The following is a 26,560-nucleotide window of genomic DNA, read 5'->3' on the forward strand; positions in this document are numbered from 1 at the left end:
GTTTAGGGCTCTTGATTTAATTTTGTTTACGATTTTAATGCATTCATTCATCTTGTTCTAAAGTTCCTCCAGTAAATTTTTGACCATCAATGCTTCTCGATGTATGCAGCAGTGTGTAAATTGTAACGATGGATTTTTTTGTTTTACACAAGAGACAAAACCCTTTTTACTACCCGTCATTGCCGCAGAGCCATCCGTGGAAACAGCAATGCAATTGAAGAAATCATCGGTTACTTGAAAAAATCCTTCACCGGTAGTTCGCTCTGGAACCTCCTTACAAAATATATAATGTTCTTTAATAACGTCCTCATCAACGAAACGTACAATAGCTATCAATTGTGCTTTATTTTTAATATCGGTTATTTCGTTGATCTGAAGCGCAAATTTTTCAGCCAATAACAGTTTTCTAATCTGTGTTTCTAATATATTGTGAATACCTCTTTTAACAGTATCGGCAGACAATGAAAAATAGACAATATGATGAAAAATATTTTGTCATTGTCTATTAAATACATAATGAAATATTGTAAAATGTCAAATACATTGAATTTGTTCGCGGCACACCTGTGTCCGGCTCACGGCACACCAGTGTGCCACGGCACACCGGTTGCGGAGCACTGCTTTAGAGCATTGCACTTTTTCGTCTGACTCTTTATCCGTCCAATTAGACTGGGCCGTTATTTAGAATTGCCTTCCGCCGCTCCCGCCCAAATCTCCTGTCCTAACCTCCCGCCCAAATGTTTCGTCTAAGCCTAATAAGGCCGATCGTCGATACGTCGATGAACGGAATCGAGGCAAAATAGTGCATAAATAATAAGTTCCGATTGCAGAATAATCGCGCTTTTGAGTGGGTTAGTAATTCTGTTATTTTCTCTCTTTGGCTTGGTTCTCACATCTGGGTTATTATTTTACAAACTCATTACTAAAAATACATTTTTTTCTGTCTGTAACTACGTTTATTTAACTGGTTTATTGAACTCAAAAACTATTTTTTGCTTTAAATTTAAGTGTAATTTTTCCATATTACTTCTCCACCACGTATAGAATCACCTCCCGAAATTAGCGCATTTTACCCCTTGAATACCCTGCATAATGAGTTCTATATGCTAAATAATTGTGCATATTTTCATAAAATACTTTCCGTTTTAAAATACGCCTTTGGCAATTGACAGTATTAAGCTCAAGAAAGGCTTGATATAAAAATGCAAAGCCGCGAGGGAAACGGTAAAGGTACACGTATATCTGCAGTGTAAACTGTGATCCCAGCTTTATGTAAAGGCGTGCTCTCACGCGCCGTCAGAAGTTTTAAGCACAATGGCACGAAACACGGCTAAATGAAGCGTTCATTATTAAGGATGAAACAGTTGCGATCGTTCAAAACTCCTGGCAGATGTGTAAGTTGGACGTTTCATGAATAAATTGCACGTTGCTGCTGAAGTAAATTGACTAATTGTATAGTAGATATTTCATCTAACGTTGTTCCATTTTTTTTAAATGATGAAGCGACACGGAGAAAATTTACTGACATAAAATAGTTAATTTATTAAAAATCAGGTCAAATTATTCGTTTTCCTGTTGAACACGGGACTGCAGGCCTCTAACAAATGAATTCCTAGCAAAGTATCAGTTAAGGCGATGCACTACGGCGTGTAGTATTTTAAATTGAGCCGCTATCAATAACAACCCCTACGTAGACGGCGATAAGGTTTAAATTCCCGCTTAACACCATCCGCCTGTTTTGATTTAAGCAAGAAAAAAACATGGCCAAAAAGTGCCTTTTATTTTATTTTGTGGATGTTCAGGCATAAATATTTTTTTTTTTTCGATCATTATATAAATAACTTAATTTGCCATATTATACAATAAAATCATAACCGAAAATGGGTTCGTAAGTAGGAGATTTTGAACTTTAAAGCAAATTTCATAGGCCTATACATAATTTTTTTCTGGGCTTATAAAAAGACTTATATAAAAAATACTCGATTATTTCAAAGGCCAAGATGTATTCTACTCCTTGCCTTGTTGGAAAAGCGGAACACGTGTTCATATTGATATTGTCGCATTAAGTCATGATATTTATTAGAATAGGTGTTCTCGATATATTCTGAAAGACCAATATTTTATCAGGAAATAGGCGTGCTATCCGTTGATATACCTATGACGTTGTACATAATGTTAAATTGCTGGTAATTTGTTAAACGTGAGAAAAGCAGATAGTAGAGGTAATAATACTATGTCCGAGCAACCGCGTCAACGCGTTATATTCATTTGTTCAGAATTTTTTCTTTTAACGACTCCTTGACCTTAGTTGCATTGTTATAAGTCAGTAAACATTGTATTTCTGTGTTATTACATTCCTCTAATGTTTGTATATTAATCCATTCTACAAGGTCATTTTATTTTCCAATATCGGGTATTGCGAGAATTCTCGTATTATATCCAATAAAATATGTAAGTGGAACAGCTGTAATGCCGCACAAAGCGGATAAAAGCAGTTGTGTTAAATTTTCTCACTAGAAAAACGACAGAGGAAATTATTGTCTGATATTAAAATGTGCTTTCCTAAATTCGATATTCCTTGACCCAGAATTGTGTTGATATATCGCCGAAGTAGATCGGGGCAAAGCTGTAAACCTTTGCGACCAAAACATTCATTATCAGCATCCACCCCGCTCCGCTGGGCGTCTCGCGCCAGACTGTTTAGGGTTGGCGGGATCCCCCTTTATATAGGGTGTGGGTGGATGTCTCCCTCTGGGGGAGGGGGAGGGAGGGAACACAAAGGAAACAGCCGCGAGCGAGACAGATCGATAGCCTTCGGAGGGAAGGCGTGCAACAGTCGTAGACGAACCCAAACCCCGCGCTCCAGACTCCAGACGCAATTGGCGCCCAATCGTGGGGCATCCACCCTATATCTACCTAATGCACATTAGACAACCTATAACAACCTCCGAATAACGTGTCCAAATCAGCTATTGGAAGGAACTTCAAAACACCACTTGTTTGTGAAACATAGAATCGCCTCTTATATTGTTGTCTCCGAGTCAATATTACGATAAATGCAAACAGACATCGTAATTTTGTAGGAAGTTTCAGTTGATTTCAGTGATTTACTTTTCTATTTTCGATTGATAGTAACTATGATAATTCTATCTTATACAGAAATAGTCCACCAAGCCAAACAAACTTTTAATTCTTTAATTTGATCTTTATGCGGAAACAAGTTCAATTTTCCTTAAATGGGTACCAAAAATACCATCTCCTCTCATTTGACTGAGAAAAATTTGACTGAAATTCATATTTGGATCTATTTATTTGTTTTAAATTATTTTTAGGAGCATTTAAAAAAATACACACTTACCCCGTAGTAAGCGTTCAAAGATGATTCGAAAGGGAGATACGTAAATACGAATGTTAGAGGGAGCGAAAATATTTAAAAAAAATAATAATTAAGCGAAAATGGTGAGAATATTTAATAAAACATGACTCGTTTGAAATATCTCTCGAAAAATGCTTTAGTTGCATTTAAAGATACACTAAATTTTGTCATGCATACAACATATTAAATAACAGAACAAAACGTGTTTTAATTTTTTGGAGCTTAATTTGCGAATGCGAGGGAGACCCTTTGACCTCTCCGGCCGGACCCTCTTGACCCATCGCCTTGTTTTGTCATTAATAATATTAATAATTGGATGACTTGTATAGCGCCGTTCAGAGTTTGTACAGCGCCGTTCAGAGTTTGTACAGCGCCAAAATCACCTCAAGGGCGCTGTACAAACTTATAATACATTTCTACAGTGATCCATGTTATTACTTAATTATGTTATTGCATCTCAATGTTGCTATCACTCCTTGAAAAATTGTTCCCCATTGATTCATCTCTCATACCCATTTCCTTCCCAGGACCCCTTTCATTTCCTTAAAAAGACCCTCCACACAGCATCCCCAAAAAGTTTAGAAAATATATTTTCTTAAGGCCTCTTGTATGGAGTTGTAAAAAAATATTTCTTTAAAATGCTCAAATGCTTCCAGTAAATCGTTTTTTTAAACCAGCTAATTTATGGAAAGACTACGACGAAGTTGAAAAAAGACAGTGACGTCAAAAGTTGCTTCTCTGAATTATTGGTGTGCTCTCGGTGGGGACCCAACCTCTTCTAGACAGCCTAGACTAGACTTCAGGTCAACGGATGGAGTTGAACCAATTTGACATTGGTATTTCGTAGGACTATAATAGGCCATTCACTTAATCAGGCATTGTTCTACGCTTGTTCAACTACACCTCCCACGTGCAGCGCAGCAGTGACATTTTAACACTTTGATCACACAAGGTCGATTAAATAAATCAAATTTTTAGTCGCATTGTGTGGTCGATGAATTTTATATGATTAAGATTAAAGATTGTTTTTGTCAATCCAATCGAGCGATTGAAATGTATCCCGCGAACGAAAGTCATCTCTGTTAATTAAGATGCCACAATACTAACGACGTAAGTGATAAGATAGCTTAAGGACGGGTTGTTTCACAGAATTTTAACAATTCATCTAATTTCAATGATAATTTACGTGTTCTATTATAGATGAACTGACCAATAATGATAAAATCACAGAACTTGAAAATTAACTTTTAAATTTTAGGAATTGTTAATATTTTGTGAAACAACCCGTCCCCTGTGAAAGAAGTGAAAATTATTATGTACTCTATCGTAGAATAATTGTTAAGGTAAGATATTTGTATTATTGTTAAATATTATTTTTTTCCGGCTTCATGTCCGGGTTAAATCTTCCCCACAGGAAAAACTAAACCCTTCCACACACTTTTCCACAAATGATCATCTAGTCAATCCCCATTATGCAAGTGTATTATATAAGTATAATAAATACAAAACAATACAAGAACAACACGTAAACTCACCAGAGATCAAATGGGAAAAATAATTTACCGACTCCAGATAGTTTCATATCAGAGGGTTCGGCTCGGTAGAACTCCTAACTAGACCTATAAATCCTACTGATCCCTCAATATATATTTAAAAAATCTTTCGTAATCATATATGTATTTAAAATAACTGATTTTTGCATTTTTATATCTAAATTCTTTGACAGATTTAATAGGTATAAGGCCAGTAGCCGAAATAACAAATGGTAATATTTTTATAGTCTCAGAATGCAAAATTATTTGAATCTCATTTCCTAAATCTGTGTATTTTCTTATTTCTTCAGAAACATTTTTGAATATTACAGGAATTTGGAATAGCGACATCAATGATATAAGTTCTTTTTTGTTATTCTAAAATTAGTATTGTTTTATATATTAATATTCGGTAGCTTTTATTTACGTAGTTAGTCAGAAAGCGATGTATATTTCTTTAACTGTAATAAATTTAAAAATAAGACTGCGTGTACACAAATATTTGGCGCGCGGCCCTGCGTATTGGACCGACCTACGGTCGAAATTGCCCTGGCAGGCCTAGAAAATAGATTTTCGTTGGGTTTATTTGAATTAATTCTGATAAACGTATTACTAAAATTTCAGATGTTTCTAATAGAATCCCCCGGGAAGTTACCAATTCATCACCTAGAAAAATAAAATCTGGTGTTTACCGCTAATTTTATAGTTGAAAAACGTTTTATAAAATTTTCAAACCTAGTGGTAAAGTACAGTTTTTATTAATCTTAAATATAAATACCTTACATCCGTAGGAATCGGTCTAAAAAAGATATTATATTTACTAGTTAGATATTTTCGTCGGAAATAATTAAAATGTGAGCCTCGAGCAAATCCCCGTTAGTCTTGTGTCGCCTCTGTATTGACTCTGCTACGTTTCGACTGTCTATTTATTAAGAAATTTATTTAATAATTTTATGACTCAAAGCAAACATTAGTGTTATTGCAGCATGTACATATATATATATGTACCTATATATTCATAATATTATAATAAATTAACAAGAATATCAACGACTTTTTTTTGTAGTTTCACGAACGAGTCAAAGTAAAAAAAGAATGGGTCGAATTTTTGAATTCGAAAATTCACGACATTTTGAATTTGTCATTTGATTTGAACTGTTTCCGTCAACATTTTAATAGATTATTGGTAAATGCGAAGGTAAATAAAGTTAATCAAATTAGTAATGGGGGCATTGAACTGCCTTTTTTATTACAGATAAAAGCAATAAAATCTGAGAAAAGGTCGCACATTTATTGAGCTTTCCAATTCGACAAACTTTATACGTTTAGTTAAACGCTAAAGCAGACGATTTCGCATTATCTCTACTCTTTAGCGGTAGTTAAGCTTTTATGTTCGCTTTTCATAAGCTCTCTAAAAGAAAAGACACATTTTAGAGATTTAACACAATGGAGACAATGTACATTACTATTTCAAAGACAGCTTTCAGCGAAATAAATAGGTCATGCTTTATATAAGCGTTGTATAGATATTATTTTTTTTATAGTTCAGAACGTTCACCATTCTTCAAATGATTGTCAGTTATTGGCCGCTAACGAATACTTTGTTCGATTTTTAGTTTATCGTAGGTACTTTAGTGCTTAACCTACATTATAATGTACTTCCTTTTCACCCCAGTGGCGTTGTTATGGTTAAGACTTTTATTTCATATTTTCAAGAAGAAAGTGTTTTTGGTTGGTATTTTTATAGCCGACAAGATATTTTTTTGCCGAAAAGTCATCTTTCAAGGTTTATAATTTGATTCAATCAAGTTTTTTTTTGGTAGGTATTAAAATATTACAACATTTGCTGGCCAGCCTTTGTCCGAGTTCTTGATGAATTATCACAAAAATTCACTATGTAAAGTCATTGTTTTTTGTATTAGTTCAAAATAACGTCATGCTCCCTGTTCTGTTATGACCAAGCCTCGCCTGTATTACAACACTTATGTTACAGGTTAATTGGTAATTAAAAGTTCCATAGTTCATGATGGAGTTGAGAGAAATTCCGGACGCAAACAGCCGTGTAAGTTTCGTGAAGCTTACTGTATAATGCTGCGTATACATCCGCGAGCCGAACTGCCGAACTGAACCTCAACTTACGGGGAAGAAACGAAGCAACCGCAAATGGCGCGAAACGCCGCTTGCAGTTGATTCGTTCCTTTCCCGTAATTCGTGGTACGGTTCTCGCTTTGGTTCGCAAATGTATATGTAACCTAAGAGGTTTTTTTTAGTGGGCTTCAAAAATTACTTAGGTAGTTACGAAGAAACCAATACAATTTTTTGTTTAGTTTCAGTTCAGAGTGGTAGAGATACTCTCAGTGTCGCCCTGGTGAACTACAGTTCTAAAATGGTTTTAGTCGAGTTTAGTAACCAGATGTAAATAGCCAGGCACTTGACAACCCTGTTTTTCCCCATCCCCTTCGACCTCACAACATTCCCCAATTGGGGATGCCCCACGGGGATAAATTAGTATTGTTGATTTATTAAAAATCTATTCAAATTATTGGTAATCCGGTTAAAAACAGGACTGCAGGCCGCTTCCTGATAATCTTTTGGTAAATTCGTTATAATATCGGAACACGTGTTCACGTACCTGCGTTTGTCCTAATAATATATAATGACGAATTGTACAAATGAATTGTGATCATTTTTATGAACACTTGTTCCGACATCGTTACAAAACATTGGTATTTTACTAAAAGTTTATCAGGATACCTATCAATTCATTCGTTAATAGCCTGCAATCCCGTTTCTAACAGAATTACGAATAATTTAAGAGATTCTTAATAAAATAGCAAAAATAATTAAGTCTTCTCCGTTCGTGGTCCCACGAACTTATTTGTAATCATGTTTTGAAAACATGTGTGACTAAAGTCAGTTCCTTCAAACTTCATAATAATTATTTATTCTCATCCCCCGATATCAAAATTATAATGACACCCCGTCAATAATTTTTAACGCGTTGCAAAAAACTATGATACCCACTATCCGCCTTCTTTATGCGAGAATAGACCATCACGCGCCACTAAACACACACGAGTACACCCAGCACAATGCTAAGCTGGGTCCAGACATGTTCTTTTCTCCGTACCGTACCTCCGTTTCGTATCAGCGTCGCGATAAAGAACGCTAGTTTGGACGCCCGTTCGGTACGGTACGGTGGTACGGCATCTCGATACGGATAGAGGTACGCTCCGATCCATCGCGAGTCGGTTTTTCGACCCGTTCAAAGGCGATACGGTACGGGTTTGCGCCAGTCTGGACGTGTTCGCGGCGTCTTACATCTTTCTCTGTTTTTGAACAATTCTAACTCCCACCAACGTCGCCTTTTTTGTTTTTTTTTTCGTTATATTATTGTGAATAACAATGAAGGACGCGCAAGCAATCGTCAAATTCTCAAACACTTCCGCAGTCGACGACATGGTGGGAGGAAATGAACACGCGATGATCGCAGCGACGTTACGGAGATACGGGCTCTTGATCGCGACGCGGATACGAAACGGAGGTACGGTACGGACAAAAGATGATGCGTCCAGAGTTTTTGGATCGCGACGCTGGTACGAAACGGAGGTACGGTACGGACAAAAGAACATGTCTGGACCCAGCTCTAGGCGTTACATTCGCACTGCCGTCCACCCGACCGTTGTAATATTTTTTGTACACCCTCCCCCACTCTGAATCGTGCGCAGGGCCATGTTTAGGAATCATGTCGCCCTAGGCAATTAATTTTGCAAAGTTAAATTAATTAAATACAACCCGCTTTAAAAATCGGAGCTATCAAAGCAATCTCAAATCCTTGGATGCCGAGATTATTCGACAGCATCAGGAGCCATTAGGTTCAATACGGATAATGTTCCTCCGGGAAACTGATGAAGGGGACATTCTTCTACAGTGTATATTTTTGAAGGTGTCCATGTTCACACAATAAGGGACTTTAGTGATAAATACAGGGTGTATCGGCACGTACCCGACAAACTTTAACCAGCTATTCCTTAGCACATTTGGAGTAAAAAATGTTATGGACACTTTGCTGTCCGGTAACATTTTTTTTAATAAAAAATTATTATTCATATTTTCACCACATGTCACCAATGTTTTATCCTTTGTCAAAGTTTGAAAACCCGTCTGGCAATATTTTGTTCGAGTTTCGTTGAATAATGTACGTACGTACCTACGTTGGCGCGCTTTTACGATCACAACGAAATGGCATGGCACCATTCGTCTCATTTTTAGCTATTATTATTTAGTGTGTATGAAAGAGCGAACACGCTTTTTGACACACTTGCTAATAACAGCTGTTGAACACGAGAAACAATGACAGTGACGGAGTGTGGGTTTTTTATTTTTTTTTTTTTTTTTAATTGAAAAACATTGTTACCGGACAGCAAAGTGCCCATAACATTTTTTACTCCAAATGTGCTAAGGAATAGCTGGTTAAAGTTTGTCGGGTACGTGCCGATACACCCTGTACAAACGAGGAAAAAATGATCGGACAGCAAAATGACATTTACGTTTTTTACTCCAAATATGCTCGGGAATCGCTGGTTAAAATCCTTCTGTATATATAAATATTCATATAGTTAAACAAACGCCGATTCTGTATATATAATTATCCTAATGACTATACAGTTTAGGATTGTTGTAAACAGAAGTGGTGCCCTCTGTTATTTCCAAAAAGAACCGCTGGAGTTTACAAAGAGCGACAGCAGGAATTTTATCTGCTAGTGCGTATAATTAAAACATCGTTACCAGCTATTTAAAATCAATAAAACACCATTATAAAAAAACCATTTCATATTTCTTGACGGTTGCTGTTTCTCGCCTAATAGTGAGCAGTGCGATCAAAGATAATAGATTGCTAAGCAATATTCGAGGAGACCGGGAGTCACTGTAGTTGGGTAGAGGAAAGTGTTTTGTTGCATGTCGATCTTTTGTGTGTACACACAATTTAAAATATAGTCGACAAAATAACGCCACCCTAAAATTAGCCGCCCTAGGCAGCTACCTCGGTTGCCTAGGCTTAAATACGGCCCTGGTAGTGGGGGCTGTTAACCCCTGCAGCCTGTAGGCCGAGGTGGAGGGCGGTAGTTCATTCACTCTGTGCCGCGTCTCGTGTAGTTTGTAAACCAATTTCGCATTTCGGTTCTAGCCAGTTCTGAGCGAGCGCCTGCGGTGTAACCCCCCCCCCTAGGAATAAGCACACGATTGTAATTATTGGATATTATCCTTGTCTCGATATCCATTATTCAATCTAAGGGGAGATAATATTTATCTTGTGTTATTGGGTGGCATTTTTATATTTACGAGATTGTGAAGATATCTAGATATATTTTTTTATGTTGGCGTATTACAAATAGAAAAGAAATATAATCTTGTGCGGGTTTTCCTTTTTTATTTTATTGAAACACATACAGTAAAAATGATTTTTTCAAACGCTTTCTACCAACATTGCTACACGCTTGCTAAAACACTGGATTAAAATATTAAATTAAACTAAAATTATTCGATTAAACTGGATTAAAATCCTAGTTTCCTTCCTCTATTTTCCCCCTTATTACTCCCAATTATTATTCTCTTTATTTTATTTTGAACAATAATTGAAAGATATAGCTGTTTTTTTTAATATTCCAACTTTCCATCATAACTCATGGTGGGGATGGCGTTGAATGCTGAATGCTGAAATTTGCTGCGTTAGCTTAGATAGAGAAATCTGTGCAAATTTCTTGACACCAGACTCACCGTTCGAGCTAGTCTCCAAATTTCCATTATCCTAGGCTGGAATTGTCAACTATTTAGCGTCTGCTTTCTCCGGGCTGGGGAGAGGTCGTAAGATAGACCCTGCTGAGGCCAGAGACTGAAAAACATTAACCGCCTTACTTACTAGATTCTCATGCGTCGGTTACGCCGGCCTTAGGTTTAATACCAAGGCTGTATTAATAAGTCAAGTTTTTCGCTATTCCAACCTTCGCGCCTTTTAATATTTACACCGCGATTTATTAATGGGGTAAGTCTATATATCTTCACCGAAGCATTACACTTATAATTTCTTCTCGCGACTTTATCTCACAACTTGTCTTTCAGCTTCTAACCAACTGCTTTTAAAAGTTTTTGTGTGTAATCCCGAATTACTTGTCTGGTTCGTATTTTATGTTAGTTGTTCAAGAGTTATTATTTCGACAACGAAGGTCTTAGATTGCAAGTTATGGTTTATCAATTATTAACCGCACTTTGCTCACATTAACCGCAGTTATTACATATTACTTATTTGTTACGTAATCGGACAAATTAAAACATTTGTACTAGTATATTTTTATTTTTATTGTAATATGATAGTCTAAATTAGATGAAATGAAATTTCTAAAACACAATTTTTTAGAAAAATTCTGAGGTATAAATATAAAAAAATAAAAGTGTTTATATGATAATATGACAAATTATTTACGGGTATGTTTTAATTAGACTTACTTTGTTTTTGTGAACCTCAAATGAATGAATGAATTAATTAATTTGGAGATTACCCATACAAAAAGAAATATCTGGATACTCAGATCTTAAACTTCTTCTCGAACCTTCTGGCGTCCAGATTTGGACATAGGCCCTCCTCAAGTTTCTCCAGTTTTGTCGATTCGTGGCGGCAGTTCTTTTCAAGTCTTCAGCCATGGGCAACTTCTGATTGTCTTCCTCAACCAAAGACGCCATCCATATTGAAATTACTATTATACAGGGTGTATCTGCACGTACCCGACAAACTTTAACCAGCTTTTCCTTAGCACATTTGGAGTAAAAAATGTTATGGGCACTTTGCTGTCCGGTAACATTTTTTTTCAATTAAAAACAAAAAAATTATTAAAAAATCCACACTCCGTCACTGTCATTGGCATTGTTTCTCGTGTTCAACAGCTGTTATTAGCAAGTGTGACAAAGAGCGTCTTCGCTCTTACATACACACTAAATAATAATAGTGAAATAAAAATGAGACGAATGGTGCCATGCCATTTCGTTGTGATTGTAAAAGCGCGCCAATGTAGGTACGTACGTATATTATTCAACGAAACTCGAATAAAATATTGCCTGATGGGTTTTCAAACTGTGACAAAGGATAAAACAGTGGTGACATGTGGTGAAAATATGAATGATAATTTTTTTATTAAAAAAAAATGTTACCGGATTACTTTCTACTTTGTTACTGTTGTTTAATTGAAAAAAAAATGTTACCGGACAGCAAAGTGCCCATAACATTTTTTACTCCAAATGTGCTAAGGAATAGCTGGTTAAAGTTTGTCGGGTACGTGCCGATACACCCTGTATAAAAGTTAATTATTGTAATAGTTATACTACGGCTTCAGGCTACAATTCTGTTATAAATAGAATACACATCATCGGTAACTCATATCATGCGATGTTACCTGATGTTTCGAATATGTCTCTATTGAGCTGTACTACTTAAACATTTTAGCAGTGAATAGTTTAACGAGGTCACTGCGTAACAGGTTATTTGATTTGTTTTTTTTTCATTACTTCACTGACTTTTTTCCCTTTCTATATGACTGTCAATAACTATCATGTATGTAAATGGCACAGTTAATTAATAAGAAATAAATTCCATCGTCTGTAAGTCATGCCACGTGCCCAGCGTAATTCCAATAAAAATATCAGATCTTATTACTAAAATAACTAGAGCTAATTCAATAAATAGTATTACAATCCTAATGGCAATGTTTAATAATGATTTAATATGATAGCGGTGTTAGTAAAACGACCTGTGCAAACAAATAATAATGATTCACTAACGTTAACGATTGATATAATAACAAAAACTCCGGCTATAGTTTTGCATTCCATTAAACGTGAATGGAATACAAACAATTGTTGGGCTATTTCATGAATGGAAGTTGGAGTACCTAACCTAGTACCTGTCCGGTAGCTACCTCTGCCTCCGAGGCCGGAACCTCTGCCTACCTCCCCCATCTGTCTTTTTACCTCTTTTTGTCTATAACGGCGAAGGACATCACCACCTATCCGGTTTCCTGCAACATTTGTATGTATTTAGATGTAGAGCTATAAGGGTGGAATACGGCAAATCATAATATTTATTTAAAGTAATTAGGTAACCGTTTAGCAATTTCCCGCCGGGAAGGCAGAAAGGATAGGATTTAACATCTCATTCTTGACTGATGCTCTTTGTTTTATGCGCGTTCATACATCGTATCTTATATATTTTGTTATTTACTTGTTAAGCCGTGCTCGTATTCTCCTTGCACTCCTTTCTCCTTATATCTACTCTAAAGCGACATCCAAACCATTTAACGGCTCTTTATTCATCTTGTTCATTTCGCTTTATATGCCCTATTTTACGACCTGCGTAATCTGATATTTAGAGTTGATTTAATATTATTAGTAAGGTCATTTTAATTATATGCATACTTCACCCTATAGTTAGTTCATCAACAAATCGCAAAAAGGTTGCACGTGTTCGTTCAACTTTAAAAATTCACAATTATTATAAAAATAACCCGCTCATCTTCTATTCAAAAACACGGAAAAATTCTTATTATTCTCACTCAAAAAGTTCTCAATTAAAGTTTAAAAAACTGATAAAAATGTGTTTTTGTTGAGAGTTATAAATAAATACAACGCCACAAATTTTTACGTTTATAATCAATATTTTATTTAGGCAATAGGAAACTGTTTAACGGTTTATAATTTCTCATAATTTGAACTTAATGAAAGTAATACAATGAATAGGGAATTCTCGTGCATTTTGTAAATAATTTATTTCAATAAAGATAATTATTTTATTATGTGCCTCTTTTTTTTCTTTTTTTTAAATGCATTTTCAATTTTTTGTAGTTGTTTTAAAAATTGCGTGCTATTTCGGCTCTGAAAACGGTCATGCGCCATTTTGACCGCTACGTCACAAGTGCTACGTCACACCTTTGCCGCCGCCGCCGCCATCGGTTTGCAGGATCTACTCAGGCCGGTCAACAGTGACGTCATCGTTCGCCCTTGAACGCTTGATCAATCACCGGGCGTTTTTAGCTGCATTGAAATATTTCGTTCGCGCCTGTTTTTAAAGTCATTATAACTTTAATAAATGATTTTTGAAAATTATAAAAACTATGTATTCTTGTGTCTGAAGTGTTTCTACATGTGAATAATTAATAATAAGTGATTTTTTGGTGTGAAGTGAATTCCCTATTGTGCTGCTTTATAAATTTATGACCAACATCTCGCAGACAGTCCTATATTGTATTTCTTCAAATTAAATGTAACGTATTCGGTTGAACGTACAGTAATTATAATACAATTTTTTTATTGGAACAACTTTTCTTTAACTGAGATCCTGGATTCGATTCCTAGTTGTGACCGTTATCTTTTTATTTTCTCGTGTCTTGTTCTGTTTCATGTTTCGTTTAGAATTGTTAGTATTACCTTCTTAAATAATAATTATTTCTTCATATTTTTCTGTAATTCTTTGATTTCACACAAGCGAATCTATGAGTAGAATCAGGAGCATCTCTGTTCCATACCTCTCCGAGCAAGGCGCAAAGGACCCATGCGCTGATAATAACTTAAACCTAATACAGCACCCTTGAGGTTTTACTAGCGCCAGGGGCCGTTTGCATCAGGGCCGACCACGAGTAAACTTGTACCTGTGACCCCTTGCCCCTGCCGTTGCCAAGTTCGATGTGTCCCGGAGTTGAACCCAGTTCCGCGCCCTTACTTTCTACTTTGTTACGCTCGTGCCAGCCAAACAACCAACCCCCACCCCCCCCACCCCCACCCCCTTTCTCACTCTCCGTATTTTCATTTATGACTTGAGGTATGCTTTGTAAAATGAATTGGGGTAACCTATTTCAATGTTGATCTATGTGTATCGCATTCATTTAAAAAATTTGAATACCAATAATAATCAGAATATTATAACCAGTGTTTCCTGATATTATTTGGAGTAAAATAACCTCAGATGTATGTTATTGATCACCAAGATCGATAGCATAGCTAATTCAACTGGGCCCCTATTTGGAGCCCAAAATTATATTAAATATTTGTTATTACCAAAATATAGGATCGGAGTTTTATAAAGATATTTACTGTAGTTAAAATTCTAAAAACTATTGTATAATAACATAAGTGAAGTTGAAATTTGAGTAACACCGTTACCCACCTACGATCGCATAACCAAGCTGAACAATGAAAATAATACAGATATGGTAATATTATGAATTATGAGTCCACTTTATATAGCACAATATCTATTATTTTATTATTATTTTCCTAGAGGTTTATGACTGAAATTTCTTAATAACTATATACTTACGAAATGAAGAATGAATTACATTTTTTGTCAGATTAAACATGAATAATCGTAATAAATCCAAAACACCTGTCTTATTGATTTTATAAATTTACAGAATTAAATAATTTATTTGCTTTTCCTTCCTTTTCAGATAGTTTTGCGTCTTTACGCAAAGGATGGACGTGAATTTCTCTAACGTATTAGAGGGGACACGACAATACTTCCAAGGTCTTCCCAAGGATTCTCCTAAGGACGAGTCGTCCTCTCAGCAGCAGCAACATGAGGGCAGCGCCCCCTCCCCCTTGCGGCCCTACTGGGCCCCCGGCCCCCCCCCACCCGCCGGGGAGGGCGCCTTAGCTCAGTCCGGTTGCCCCGCCATGGCAGAGTCCCGCCCACCCTCCGAGGCTGCCGTGGGCGGCGAGCGGCCCTCCTCCTCTCCCCTGCTGGAGCCCGAGCCGCACATCATCCACAAAGCCACCGTCATGCAGCAAGCCCAGCAGCATGCAGCGCGCCAGGCCTTTCTCAACTCCTCTCCCGGCCTCGAGCGGCCTTCGTCCGCCAACCTCATCTCCCCGCCTTCGCACATCATACGCAAGCCGCAGCGGCCCCCTGAGTCGCCCGCGCCCGCGCCTCCCCAGGCCACGCCCGTGGAGGAACCCCGGATCCCTCCGCACTTCGCCGTGAGTGAGGGAGGCGAGGCCCCACCTCTTGCTCCCTCTCCCGCCCGGGACAAGTTCGTCCCGCACATTCCTGCCCAGCCACAACCCAGTCAGCATAGTGGGCCCCACTACTCCAGCCGGTTACAGGGTTCCTCGCAGAGGACCCTCACTGTCCTGGAGCCGCGCAGGGCCAGCTTGGTGCAGCCGTACACAACAACTCGAGTGTACCCAGAGCTGGCTCCGTTGCATGTACCGGATGATCAGAATGTGAACCGTAAAGTTCCGTGCAGTGTACCGTCGCAGCAGTTAGAGACTTATAACCACCGGCTGTACGAAACGCTGGAATCGTATCCCACCTCTAATCATTATCTGAAGAACCCGCACAAGTCCCAGTTACCTGTGCAGCCCATGCCGCAGCAATCTAGCCGAGTTGCTCAACCACAGTACTCGAGGTCCTCGAGCTACTATCCCTCGCAGAATAATGTGGACCATCGGCAAATGACTGATCGTGATAAGTCTACTCACCATTTGCCTGTGAGAAGTTACACCCAACTGGTGCAGCCTCAGAAAGCCAGAGCGCTACCTGTATCCAAGGCCATGAATATTCATCAAGCGGAAGTGAGCCAGCAAGTCCGACAGCAGGCATATAACCAAAAGGTTGCAACTCACCAAACTCACACTCCGTCTTCCTACAGTCGCACTCACGATTTTTATACTTCTCCAATGAATAATCATAAAACCTTAATGGTTCAAGAGAGCTCGTCTCGTGCTGCGAAAGTGATCTCCTCGCAGGAATATAACTATACGAGCCGAGTACCTCACCATAAGGCTGTGAACAATCATCTAGCTTCTGCCTCTACCACTAACTATCAAGAAAGAGTGACTCCGGTGAGCGTGGACCACCAGAGGCATCCGTCCTTAACCACCCAACACAGTGTGAACTCGAGTAGAACTCAGCATAGTGCGCACTCCAGTGTTGCCAATACTTCGGTTTCCGGAGATAGCCCTAATCATTACAGTAGAGTTCCATCAGTGCATCCTCACCATCATAGTTCTAGATTACCTGAAGATTATCCGCATCTCAAATCTCATCTACCTAATAGTCAATCATATACTCCTGATGGGCAACAGTACCACGTCCCCAACTCATCTAACCATTCGTCAGCACCCAGCAGTGCCAGTTCGGCAACGTCAGTGGGATATCACATGCAATCCTACCAATCCAGTTCTGCGGTTAAAGCCACTTATGATATGTCACCAAAACACAACCCTGCCACTAGTAGGAATGCAGCTAAACCAGCTTTGCTTGTACACCAACCTCGGATGACCGTGTCCGTGACTTCGTTGGTGAATCAGATGAATGTCATGAGACAACACTCTCGCCCGGAGTCCACTACCTCAACAGTGCACAAAAGCAAGAAAGAATCTCCCTTGGATCTATCCGTCAAGACTGTCAGGATACCGGCTGACTCGACGGCTAAAGATGAAATGGAGAATATCACCTATGACAAAAGAGTTGAGCTCCTGCATCACAACAATGTTAGTAATGTAAATAATGTTAGAGACCTGCCTCCCCCCAATAGTATGGTCAATCATAGACAAAGGTTTCCGGCTAAACCTAATAATGTCAACTCTCACAAGGTTGATTTCCTTCCAAACTTCAATGCAGCACCCAAAACCAATGCGGAAAAAGCTCCCACTCAGTACAGAGAACCTAACCAGTCATATTTAGCTAGTAGATTACCACCCTCGCATTATGATCCAGCTTACTCCAAGCCGCATCATAGTGCGGTATATACCTTACCAAAAGGACAACCTAAAATTGAACCTCAAGGTTATGGGAATCGATATGAGCAAGTGCCTCCTAAGCCAAACTATGGATCACAAGGCTATAGCCGTCGAATTGATCCTAGTTTACCAAAAATTGATTTAACAATAAATTTGGATGACCATGAAAAAGATCAGAGTCGCCATCCTCAAACCGCACCTAGTAAAGAAGACAACCGCAAGAGAGATGACAGTCACATTCCAAATCACATCATACCGCCTAAAGTAGCGAGGTACGAGTCGTGGAACCATGATAGACACGTACGAATCAACATGGCTCATCACAAGGAGAGCGTGTCTGCTCCCAACCATTATAATATTCCAAATGGAACAAATTTACCAAATCCAATTCACAGAACTCACTATGAAAATCATACATATAAAAAGTCTGAAAATATTGAACCGCACTCTTCTAAGTATCATCTGCCACATTCCCAGGCGATGCATCCTCACCAAGATTACTATCAACATAATCACAAGGCCGCTAGCGTAAACCATCACAACTATGATTACAGTTTATCTGAAAAGACTGTTCCAGCCAAGCAAGACACTATTCCATTGAACCCTGCCAGCTTTCACAGTCAAAACACAACCCCCGCTGACAAGCGTGTCCTGAGTATTTTAAGAAATAGTTTAGAAGCCAAAAATACTGAAAGCCAAAAATTGAACGATGATGACTGTATTGTCATTCCATCTGATGATAGTCCTCCTCAATCTGTCGACAATACCGAGTACCAATCTAAGAAATCAAAACATTACAATGAACATAATAATCGCTCGGCTGCAGCTCTTCATTTGCAAGAAATCAATTCCAACAATGTTCCGTACAAAGTTCATGTACCTAGAGCCGTAGATTCAATCAGATATGATTCAGACTCTTCACAAAAGTCTTTACGAATCAGAGATGATTTACAGAATAACTGTATAAAGACTGAGCCTGCCGCCAATATCTCTCCCAGTGACCCGTCTATACCCGCCGAGTTAGATATTGCCGCTAGGATTAGGACTAAAGCAGAACTCAAGGGATTCATTCAACCTGTCCCTAATTCTGATAATAAAGTAACTATTACAGAAACAAAGAGTGTCGAGCGTCCTCCCAATAATGAAGGTGATTCTGTCCCCCACAGGCGGAGACTTTTTAGTAAAACAGAGAAAGACAGTAGCGGTTCTGTTATAAATGATAATGGTTCAACAGTTCGAAATTCCTCCGATTCATGTGTTTTCGATTTTCAAGATAGTGGATCTGAATGCGAAGTGCCTCCTATGGAAAAACCCGCACCGAAAATATGTTTGAAAGAAACTGTAACTGAATCTTTAGCAATAATTAGAGAAGAATCTTTAGTGCAAGTGAAGTTTGAAAAAGTTTCCGATGAGGACTCTTTTTGGACAGAAGCGTGTGATAGCTTTTTAGAAGAATTAAAAACAGGGAAGGTAAAAAAGGCCAGAAGAAGGAAACACACCAACTCTGTGGTGGACGAACCCATTTTGGCCAGTAACGAAGTTTTAGAAAGTTCAATAAAGATAGAAAAACCTGTGATAGTTAATGTAATTGATAATATTAAAACAGAACAATTGACAAATCCTTTACTTGTGAAAATAAAGGAGGAAGTTAAAGAATGTCTGGAAGTGAAACCCGTGTCAGACTCGTCGGACGAAGATCTTCCATTGATCAACAAAAAAGTCAAGAAGGAACAAATGGCCAATAATTTGATAGAGAAAACTAAGAATATAGATTGGAAATCTCCTATTATTAAATTAGAAGCAAATGATGACATCTCAAAACGATTTTTCAATCAAAATACTAGTAGTCAAAATAAAAGTGATGACCGAGAACCATCGAGCGATGACGAACAACTCATAGTTAAGAAACGGAAACAAGAGAGGGCAAAAGAAATGCTTCCAAGTGATTCATCGAGTGATAGTGACAGTGACTCGGAGGAGTTGATAAAACTAAATAGATTAAGAAAAAGGAAGAGCTTGTCAGTCAGTAAGTCTGCATCTGCAGACGGAATGAAGTCTATGAAAACACCAACAAAAGAAGAGATCAATATGAAAGAGGATAACTTGCAATTGAAAAAACCGGGATTTGGCGACGGTTCAGATTTTCATCCCGGATGGGAAGAGGAAGTTTACAAATACAAAAGGTCTCTAAGAATGCCCGCCACTCTCATACAAGTCACCCGGCCGCCTCACTGGCCCCGAGTGTCCACTTCTCTGCCGGATCTCGATCCTTGTCCCAATTCCCCGGCTCCTTCAACATCCACGGAAGAGCTATACACGCAGAAGAAATATGCTCTCAATATCTTCCAAGGTCGGGACAAGTGCAAACAAGACCTGGATAGTGACTCTGAATCTATGTCTAGTTCTCTCTACGCAATCAAGAATTCTAATTATGATTCAGAGGCCTCTTGCTCTACTGTTATTTCCACTGCTAGCAAGAGAAACGCAAAGAAGCAAGAAATGTCTTCTATTACAGATACTTTAATTCAGAAATATGGGAAGAAAGATATTAAAAAGAAGAAAATAAAAGAGGAAGGGAATGCTAAATTGATACCTAAATCCACCAATCCTTTAGAATTAATGGCCACCCCCAGTCTTGGCTTAGAAAAAGTTAACAGCAACAGTAAAAAAGGCAACAAGCATGTTCCCAAAGAAAAAGTCATGGAAGAACTCTTTTATTTGGGCTCTTTCAGAAAACAAACTGTGTCTACCTTCAGAGACGCTTTTATCAACAATACAGATGGCTTGTTAGGTGCTACAGAAGAATTTTCACCCATGGTTTTAAAATCTAGGACAAGAACCGAAACGAGGGTGCTTAAACACCGGGCCACCATGAAGGAAGTGTTTGGTGATGAGAGACCTGCCTCCGCCCCCCCGGTGGCTTGTACTAAAGAAGAGATCACGGAGGAGGCCATGGAAATCATGGGGCAAGTCAAACCCATTATTGAAGAAAATAAAATCAAAGTGATTGCTACAAAGAAAATAAAGAAGTCTATCGTATGTAGTACACTGAGAGAAGGTTTGAGAAGCTCTCGACTTAAAAGATGTGATGCAAAGGGAAGGCTTTTGAGAATGAAAAAGAGAGACAACTTCTTGAAATCACTAGCTTCAAAGAAAAATAAAATATCTGCCTCAAGCGGTTCTAAAATAATAAAGAAGGAACCTATTTCCCCTCCTCAAATTGAAGTAGATATTGCAACAGGACTTCCCAAAGGAGGTGAGATTCCAGTTCTTCCAATTAAAAAGAAACGTTTTAAGAGGCTGTTCAACAGACGGAAGCTGAGCTCTGGATTTGATTATATACGGAAGAAGAAAAAGTTGATTAAAAAAGGAGACCCTCCAAAAATACGCAGAAGAAATTTCATACCGAGACCGAGCCCTGAGTCAGTTCAAGACATTCAAAAGGAAATTAAAAACTGGATCATAAAGAAGAGTGTGGGAGAAACTGTTTTGCATCGAGCTGCCAGACTCGGCTATATCGTAAGTACTATTATATAACTATATTCAATAGCTTACTTTTTATACAATTTTATCTAGTTTTATCATTAACAAGATGGATAATCTTTGCTAACTAGCTGCACCAATTAAATACCCCACATAATATGTAATGTTTAATTGTAGGACTGCGTGGCTTACTGCTTGGAGAAGATGGACATCCCGCCGTCATGCCGGGACAATGCGGGTTACACCCCGCTGCACGAAGCTTGTTCAAGAGGACATATGGATATTGCGAGGCTCCTGTTGCAGTACGGAGCTGATGTGTCTGAGGCAGCGCAAGGGGGAATAAGGTAACGCATTTTATTATACATAAATGTATATTTACAGTAATTATAACCAGTAACAAAACATACTTAACTCAGAACAATAAAAGTTCTGTGCCTGGCGCACCCTTGTCAAATTGTTGGGTACATAAAACTCTAATTTCTGCATTAAATCAAGAACACAGATGTGGTCATTATCAGTAAAGCAATTTTCCTTCTATCAAAGGAAATTAATGAGGCTATTAATACCCAACATACTAGAGAGAAAGGCTGATGGTTATAACCAGGTATAATACCCCAAGTCTCTAAGGCAGGCAATCCCAACCTGCAGCCCAATTGAAGTTTTGAAATTTTGGTATTCATACAAAAAAAAAATCATTCTCGTAAATTTATCATATTTATATTATATTTTGTGAAATTAGTCCTTCTTGTTATTAGACCTCGGACTGTCGATGGGGGTTTTGATTTATTCCTTGAAAAATGCAAGGCGCATGGCCGCACTAGGATTTATTTTGCACCGTCAATTCTGACCGGTATATTTTTTTCTACACATCTCAGAAGATCAAATGCAACTGACCTGCTTTTAATAAGTGGGGGGTAAGTGCAAAGGACACACATATGTATAGTGCAGAACAAGAAAGCGAGCACTCCGGTTAGCAAGTGGAAGATGCAGTATTTAAACGAAAATAATAATTCTGTAAAAATATAAAATGCATCACCAATTTGTGCCCCCCTCTCCAGGAAATTGTAGTTCGGAAATTCTCTAGCCTCCACCCCCCCCAGGATGTGAATTATTCATAATCTGACCTTATTCACTGTGTTGCCCACCTAATAAGTTCAGAAATAAAAAATTTTGGCCCACCGAATGATTTGGGTTAGGCACCCCCTGCTCTAGGTATAAATACTATGTTTACAGGTTATTCTTGTTAATTTTCAGAATTCAATTTGGACCATATCTTTTCTGTTTCAATCTTCATTTGAGAATCGTTAGTATTGTCTTCAATAAATATTACAAGAATATTATTGTTTTCTTTTGAAATTCTAACTTCTAAGTATTCGATAGGGATCAGTGTCGCCATTTTAGTTTGATGTTGTATTCCGATTTTAAAAAGCGTAAATAATTCTCTTTTCAATTGTATCCATCGAATAAATAAGAATAATGAAATGCATACATATTGATTTGAATGGAATCCAATGTCTCCACTGACTTAGTACCTTTTGGTTCTAGCCCATTTAACACGCCCTCTGTCTCTCTTACATTGCCCGACTTTATATATCGCCATCCCATTTGAATGTCAAAATGATGGCAAGCACAGTTTCGCATACGAAAATTGAGCGAAGAATGGTCAGACATCATGCCCACATAATATTTCTTTTATGTTTTTTCAGACCACTCCACGAGGCCTGCGAAAACGGCTACCTGGAGATTATCCGCCTACTGTTGTCGTACGGAGCAGACCCGCTGCTTGCCACCTACTCTGGCCAGACACCCGTCTCCCTCAGCACAGGTAAAGCGGCAAGGCTGCTGCAACTGCACTTGAACGATGTGCAAGGAAATGTGCCCCAACCTTGGCTGTTTCAAGGGCCGTGCAAACTGATGGGTAACTACTTTTTCTAATTTAAATTTGCAAATGATCTAGCTCTTCAGACATCTTCAATTTCGCCTCCACTCAACCAACCGCCATGCGTTGGAGCCGCCAAACAAACTTTAACTGGAACGGCATCAGTGTTGCCAACGCTGATTTAACTCTAAATGTAGGTCATCAGCTCCAAAGAAATGGTTTAACCTTTTAGTTCCTCTTAAGATATTCTAGTCCTTTATTTTATACAGAACTCTGAACTTTAAAAAATATTACTCCGAGGAACTCCCCGCATTATACATAAATATTCTGCCAGATTATATAAACTGATACATACATTTGTTATCCTGTTTCCCTCTGATGTAGCCTATCAATTGACAACTCTGTTAATATTTTGTTTGTATATAGATTTCTAAATTATTGGTAGTTATGCTACTTAGATAATTATTTTCATAATCATTCTTCTAAGTCATCCCTAACATGGAAGTTAATTATTTTACTTCACAACATAATGCTACGTGTTCGTGCAAGTAGTAAGAATGTATCAAAATTTTGATTAAGGGTGCACTTTGCATTTATTCAGTCATCATTCGTTGGTGGTTCTTCCTGTATCAAGTAAATATATACTTATGTGTATTCTTCTTTTCAGATCCTTTGGAGAGTGGATTTGACCCGTTGGCCAGTCCTCCTACCTCGCCCCCCACCCCACCCCCTGCACCGATCGAGATGATTGCCGCCCACGCCCCGCTGCCCCCGCTCTACCGCCTGCGTCCCCACTCCCCCGCCACCTCCGCTGACAGTCCCGACACCGGTCTCTGGTGCCTGCTACAGGACCTGGCCTCGTTACTCCAAGTCAAGTCCCGAGATGCACTCCTCAAACAGATCCACTGCGGAGCAGGTCCTCCCAGGGATTCCCTCAAGGAACTCCGCATGCAAGAGTTCCTGGACCGCGCGCAGTGTCAACAGCTCATGGCCGCCGGTGAAAAGATCAACATTCGAGCGTCCAAAATAGCTCTAGTTCGCTACACTGAAAAAGTGAAACAACTCTTAAATATGGAAACCGTCACAGTTAGATGATAAAAGGAGAACATTCCAAGCGGTGACAGTATTTTTATGAAGTAGGTTTTGTGATCAAAGTGTAAATAACCGAATGTATAGTATTGACATTTGAGTATGGTCATATTGCAAATATTTCAAATATTTCCAATCTGATTCTTCTCAGTTACCGACGATAGTTTTGTGTTAAAGTTTGTTTAGTTTTCAGAGTGCAATTATTATTATTGTTGTGTACGGAATTGACCGGAAAGTTGTAAAGATAAATAGGACAATTTATTAGGAAAGGGATTTTACGCAATGTGCAAATCAAATTATTGATCTATATTACACAGACATATTATGAATATATATGTTATGTTATAATTAATTTTATTTTTATTTAATGACCATTATGACAACATAAACATTACGTTAGTTGTTTTTATTTTTATCGTTATTTAGGTACTTAAATTTTATTTAGTCACATAGCTGACTAACATACGTTATGTTTTTGTTCAAAATTAACAGATAGCTATTAAGTAATATACGGTTAAGGGAACTGAAGAATAGCAGACGAAAAGCTCCTGCTTTTATATTATAAAATGTATGTCGTTTATCCTTGTATTTATATTTTCCTAAATGAATTCCATGTGTTTAACCCTGATTTGTTTTAAGGTGCTTCTGTATAATTGTATTTAATATCAAATAAACATAAATAGCATATCACACTATTATATAAAACGAATGTACAGCTTTTCTTATCATTAGTTCATTTCAAGTAAATATATCGAATATGCCGACACGTGAAATGAATGGAGGGACGGAGAGAACACAACTAAACTGTGATTTTATAAGTTTGTTAAGGGAGAATGCAATTATATATAGAGTGAAATTATATTAAGTCTTGTTCTATGATGTTTATATAAAAAAGATAAATGTATTACCTACGTGATTTGTTTATTATAAAAAGTACGAGACTAGAAAATTATTACGATTTTTTTAATAAAATATTTTTTCCAAATGAAGAATAATTGTTTTAATTTATTCACCAGCATGAAATAAATATGTTTACAATAAACCAATAACATAGAGTAAAAATAAATGATTTTCCATATTTGTTTAAAACATTTTATGCTCCTGATAAAAAGCTTTTACTGAAAAAGAAACATCTACCAAGTGCAAAATAATGATAAAACACAAGATGAATAGAAGAGAATATGAATACTTGACACCACCAGACCTGTCAAAGTAAGATTCAATCAACACAACCTTGGAAGCGACGTAAATTGCTCTGCTAAGGCATTGGATGATACCTGTTACATAAGATTCCGCAATGTGTATAACTCTAGAGTTGTGAGGATTGCATGAACGTGATACAACAGGCGTAAATTGGTCTGCTCAGGCATTTGATGATACCTATTAAATACGATTCCGCAATACTTATAACTCTAGAGTTGTGAGGATTGCATGAACGTGATACAACAGGCGTAAATTTCCTGCTAAGGCATTTGATGATACGATTGTGCAATGTGTATAACTCTAGAGTTGTGAGGATTGCATGAATGTGATACAACAGGCCTAAATTGCTCCCCAATGTGTACCACCCCAAAGTTGTGAGGATTGCATAAATGTTATTTTTAACCTGAAGTTCTTGTGCTCTTGGCAGACTTTTCATAAATTTGATATTAATTTATTGGGTGCTTTTATAATTCCTACGGCTACAGCATAAAATAACACAAAACGTATGTTATTTAATACAATAATGCTGCAGCTCTTTCTTACACTCTAAATAGCAGTATGTAAAAAAGAAAGAAAGCGCTGTTGAAAATGGGACAAACGATGTTCACATGTCTGCTTCCCCTAAAGGGAAAATGTAATCATCATCATTCATCCCCTCACACATATTAAAAAAATGAAACACCATTGCTGTTGGAATTAAAAAACCGCCCATTGAATGGTTGTTTGACTAGAAAATTAAACATACTAATTAGGGTTATTGGTGCATGGGTAAGTAAGTAATGTATTCGTAATAATAGTAATATTCCTGCATAATGCGTAACATTATCACAATGATTAACTTTTCATTTTCAAAATTCAAACAACTTGTCAGACAAGCGATAAAGCAGGTACCGAAATTACTCTTCATTCGAACTGCGTATATGTTTCGTGAAATGCTTGACAGATGCTTAGATTAGTGTAAATGCATTACGTGCATTACTGTGTGAGGCAATGCGTCTTGTTTCACTGAACTAGGTCCAGTGGACACACTTCAGTGGCTTGTTCATAATATTTATTTGATACTATAGAAACAAACAGTACATTTGTTACAGTGATGAAACAATTTACAGATATTAAATATTTAGAGTTGGGTACCTATGATATGTTTAAATTAGGGACAGAAGTTCGGTACAGTCAATTTTATTGTCGAAAATTCTATGTATAAATGTTAAG

At 37.8% G+C, this 26,560-nt stretch overlaps 1 protein-coding gene across 3 annotated transcripts in view; it reads left to right on the forward strand.

Annotated features, from left to right (window-relative positions):
• The window catches only part of LOC149423175 (uncharacterized), a 183,128-nt gene extending 158,003 nt beyond the window's left edge, over positions 1-25,125 (forward strand). For 2 of the 3 annotated variants that reach the window (XM_089632534.1, XM_089632535.1), the window contains 4 exons: positions 15,399-21,213; positions 21,355-21,521; positions 22,884-23,095; positions 23,724-25,125. In XM_089632534.1, coding sequence (XP_089488660.1) covers positions 15,424-21,213; positions 21,355-21,521; positions 22,884-23,095; positions 23,724-24,151 — 6,597 coding nt within the window. In that variant the 5' untranslated portion in view covers positions 15,399-15,423 and the 3' untranslated portion in view covers positions 24,152-25,125. The remainder of the gene's footprint in view (positions 1-15,398; positions 21,214-21,354; positions 21,522-22,883; positions 23,096-23,723) is intronic. The other variant, XM_089632536.1, reaches the window with a different exon arrangement.
• Positions 25,126-26,560: the final 1,435 nt, after the last annotated feature.

The sequence above is a fragment of the Hesperophylax consimilis genome, chromosome 6, assembly GCF_061612785.1.
Source record: "Hesperophylax consimilis isolate HC1 chromosome 6, BYU_Hcon_1.0, whole genome shotgun sequence".
Taxonomy (NCBI): Eukaryota; Metazoa; Arthropoda; class Insecta; order Trichoptera; family Limnephilidae; genus Hesperophylax; species Hesperophylax consimilis.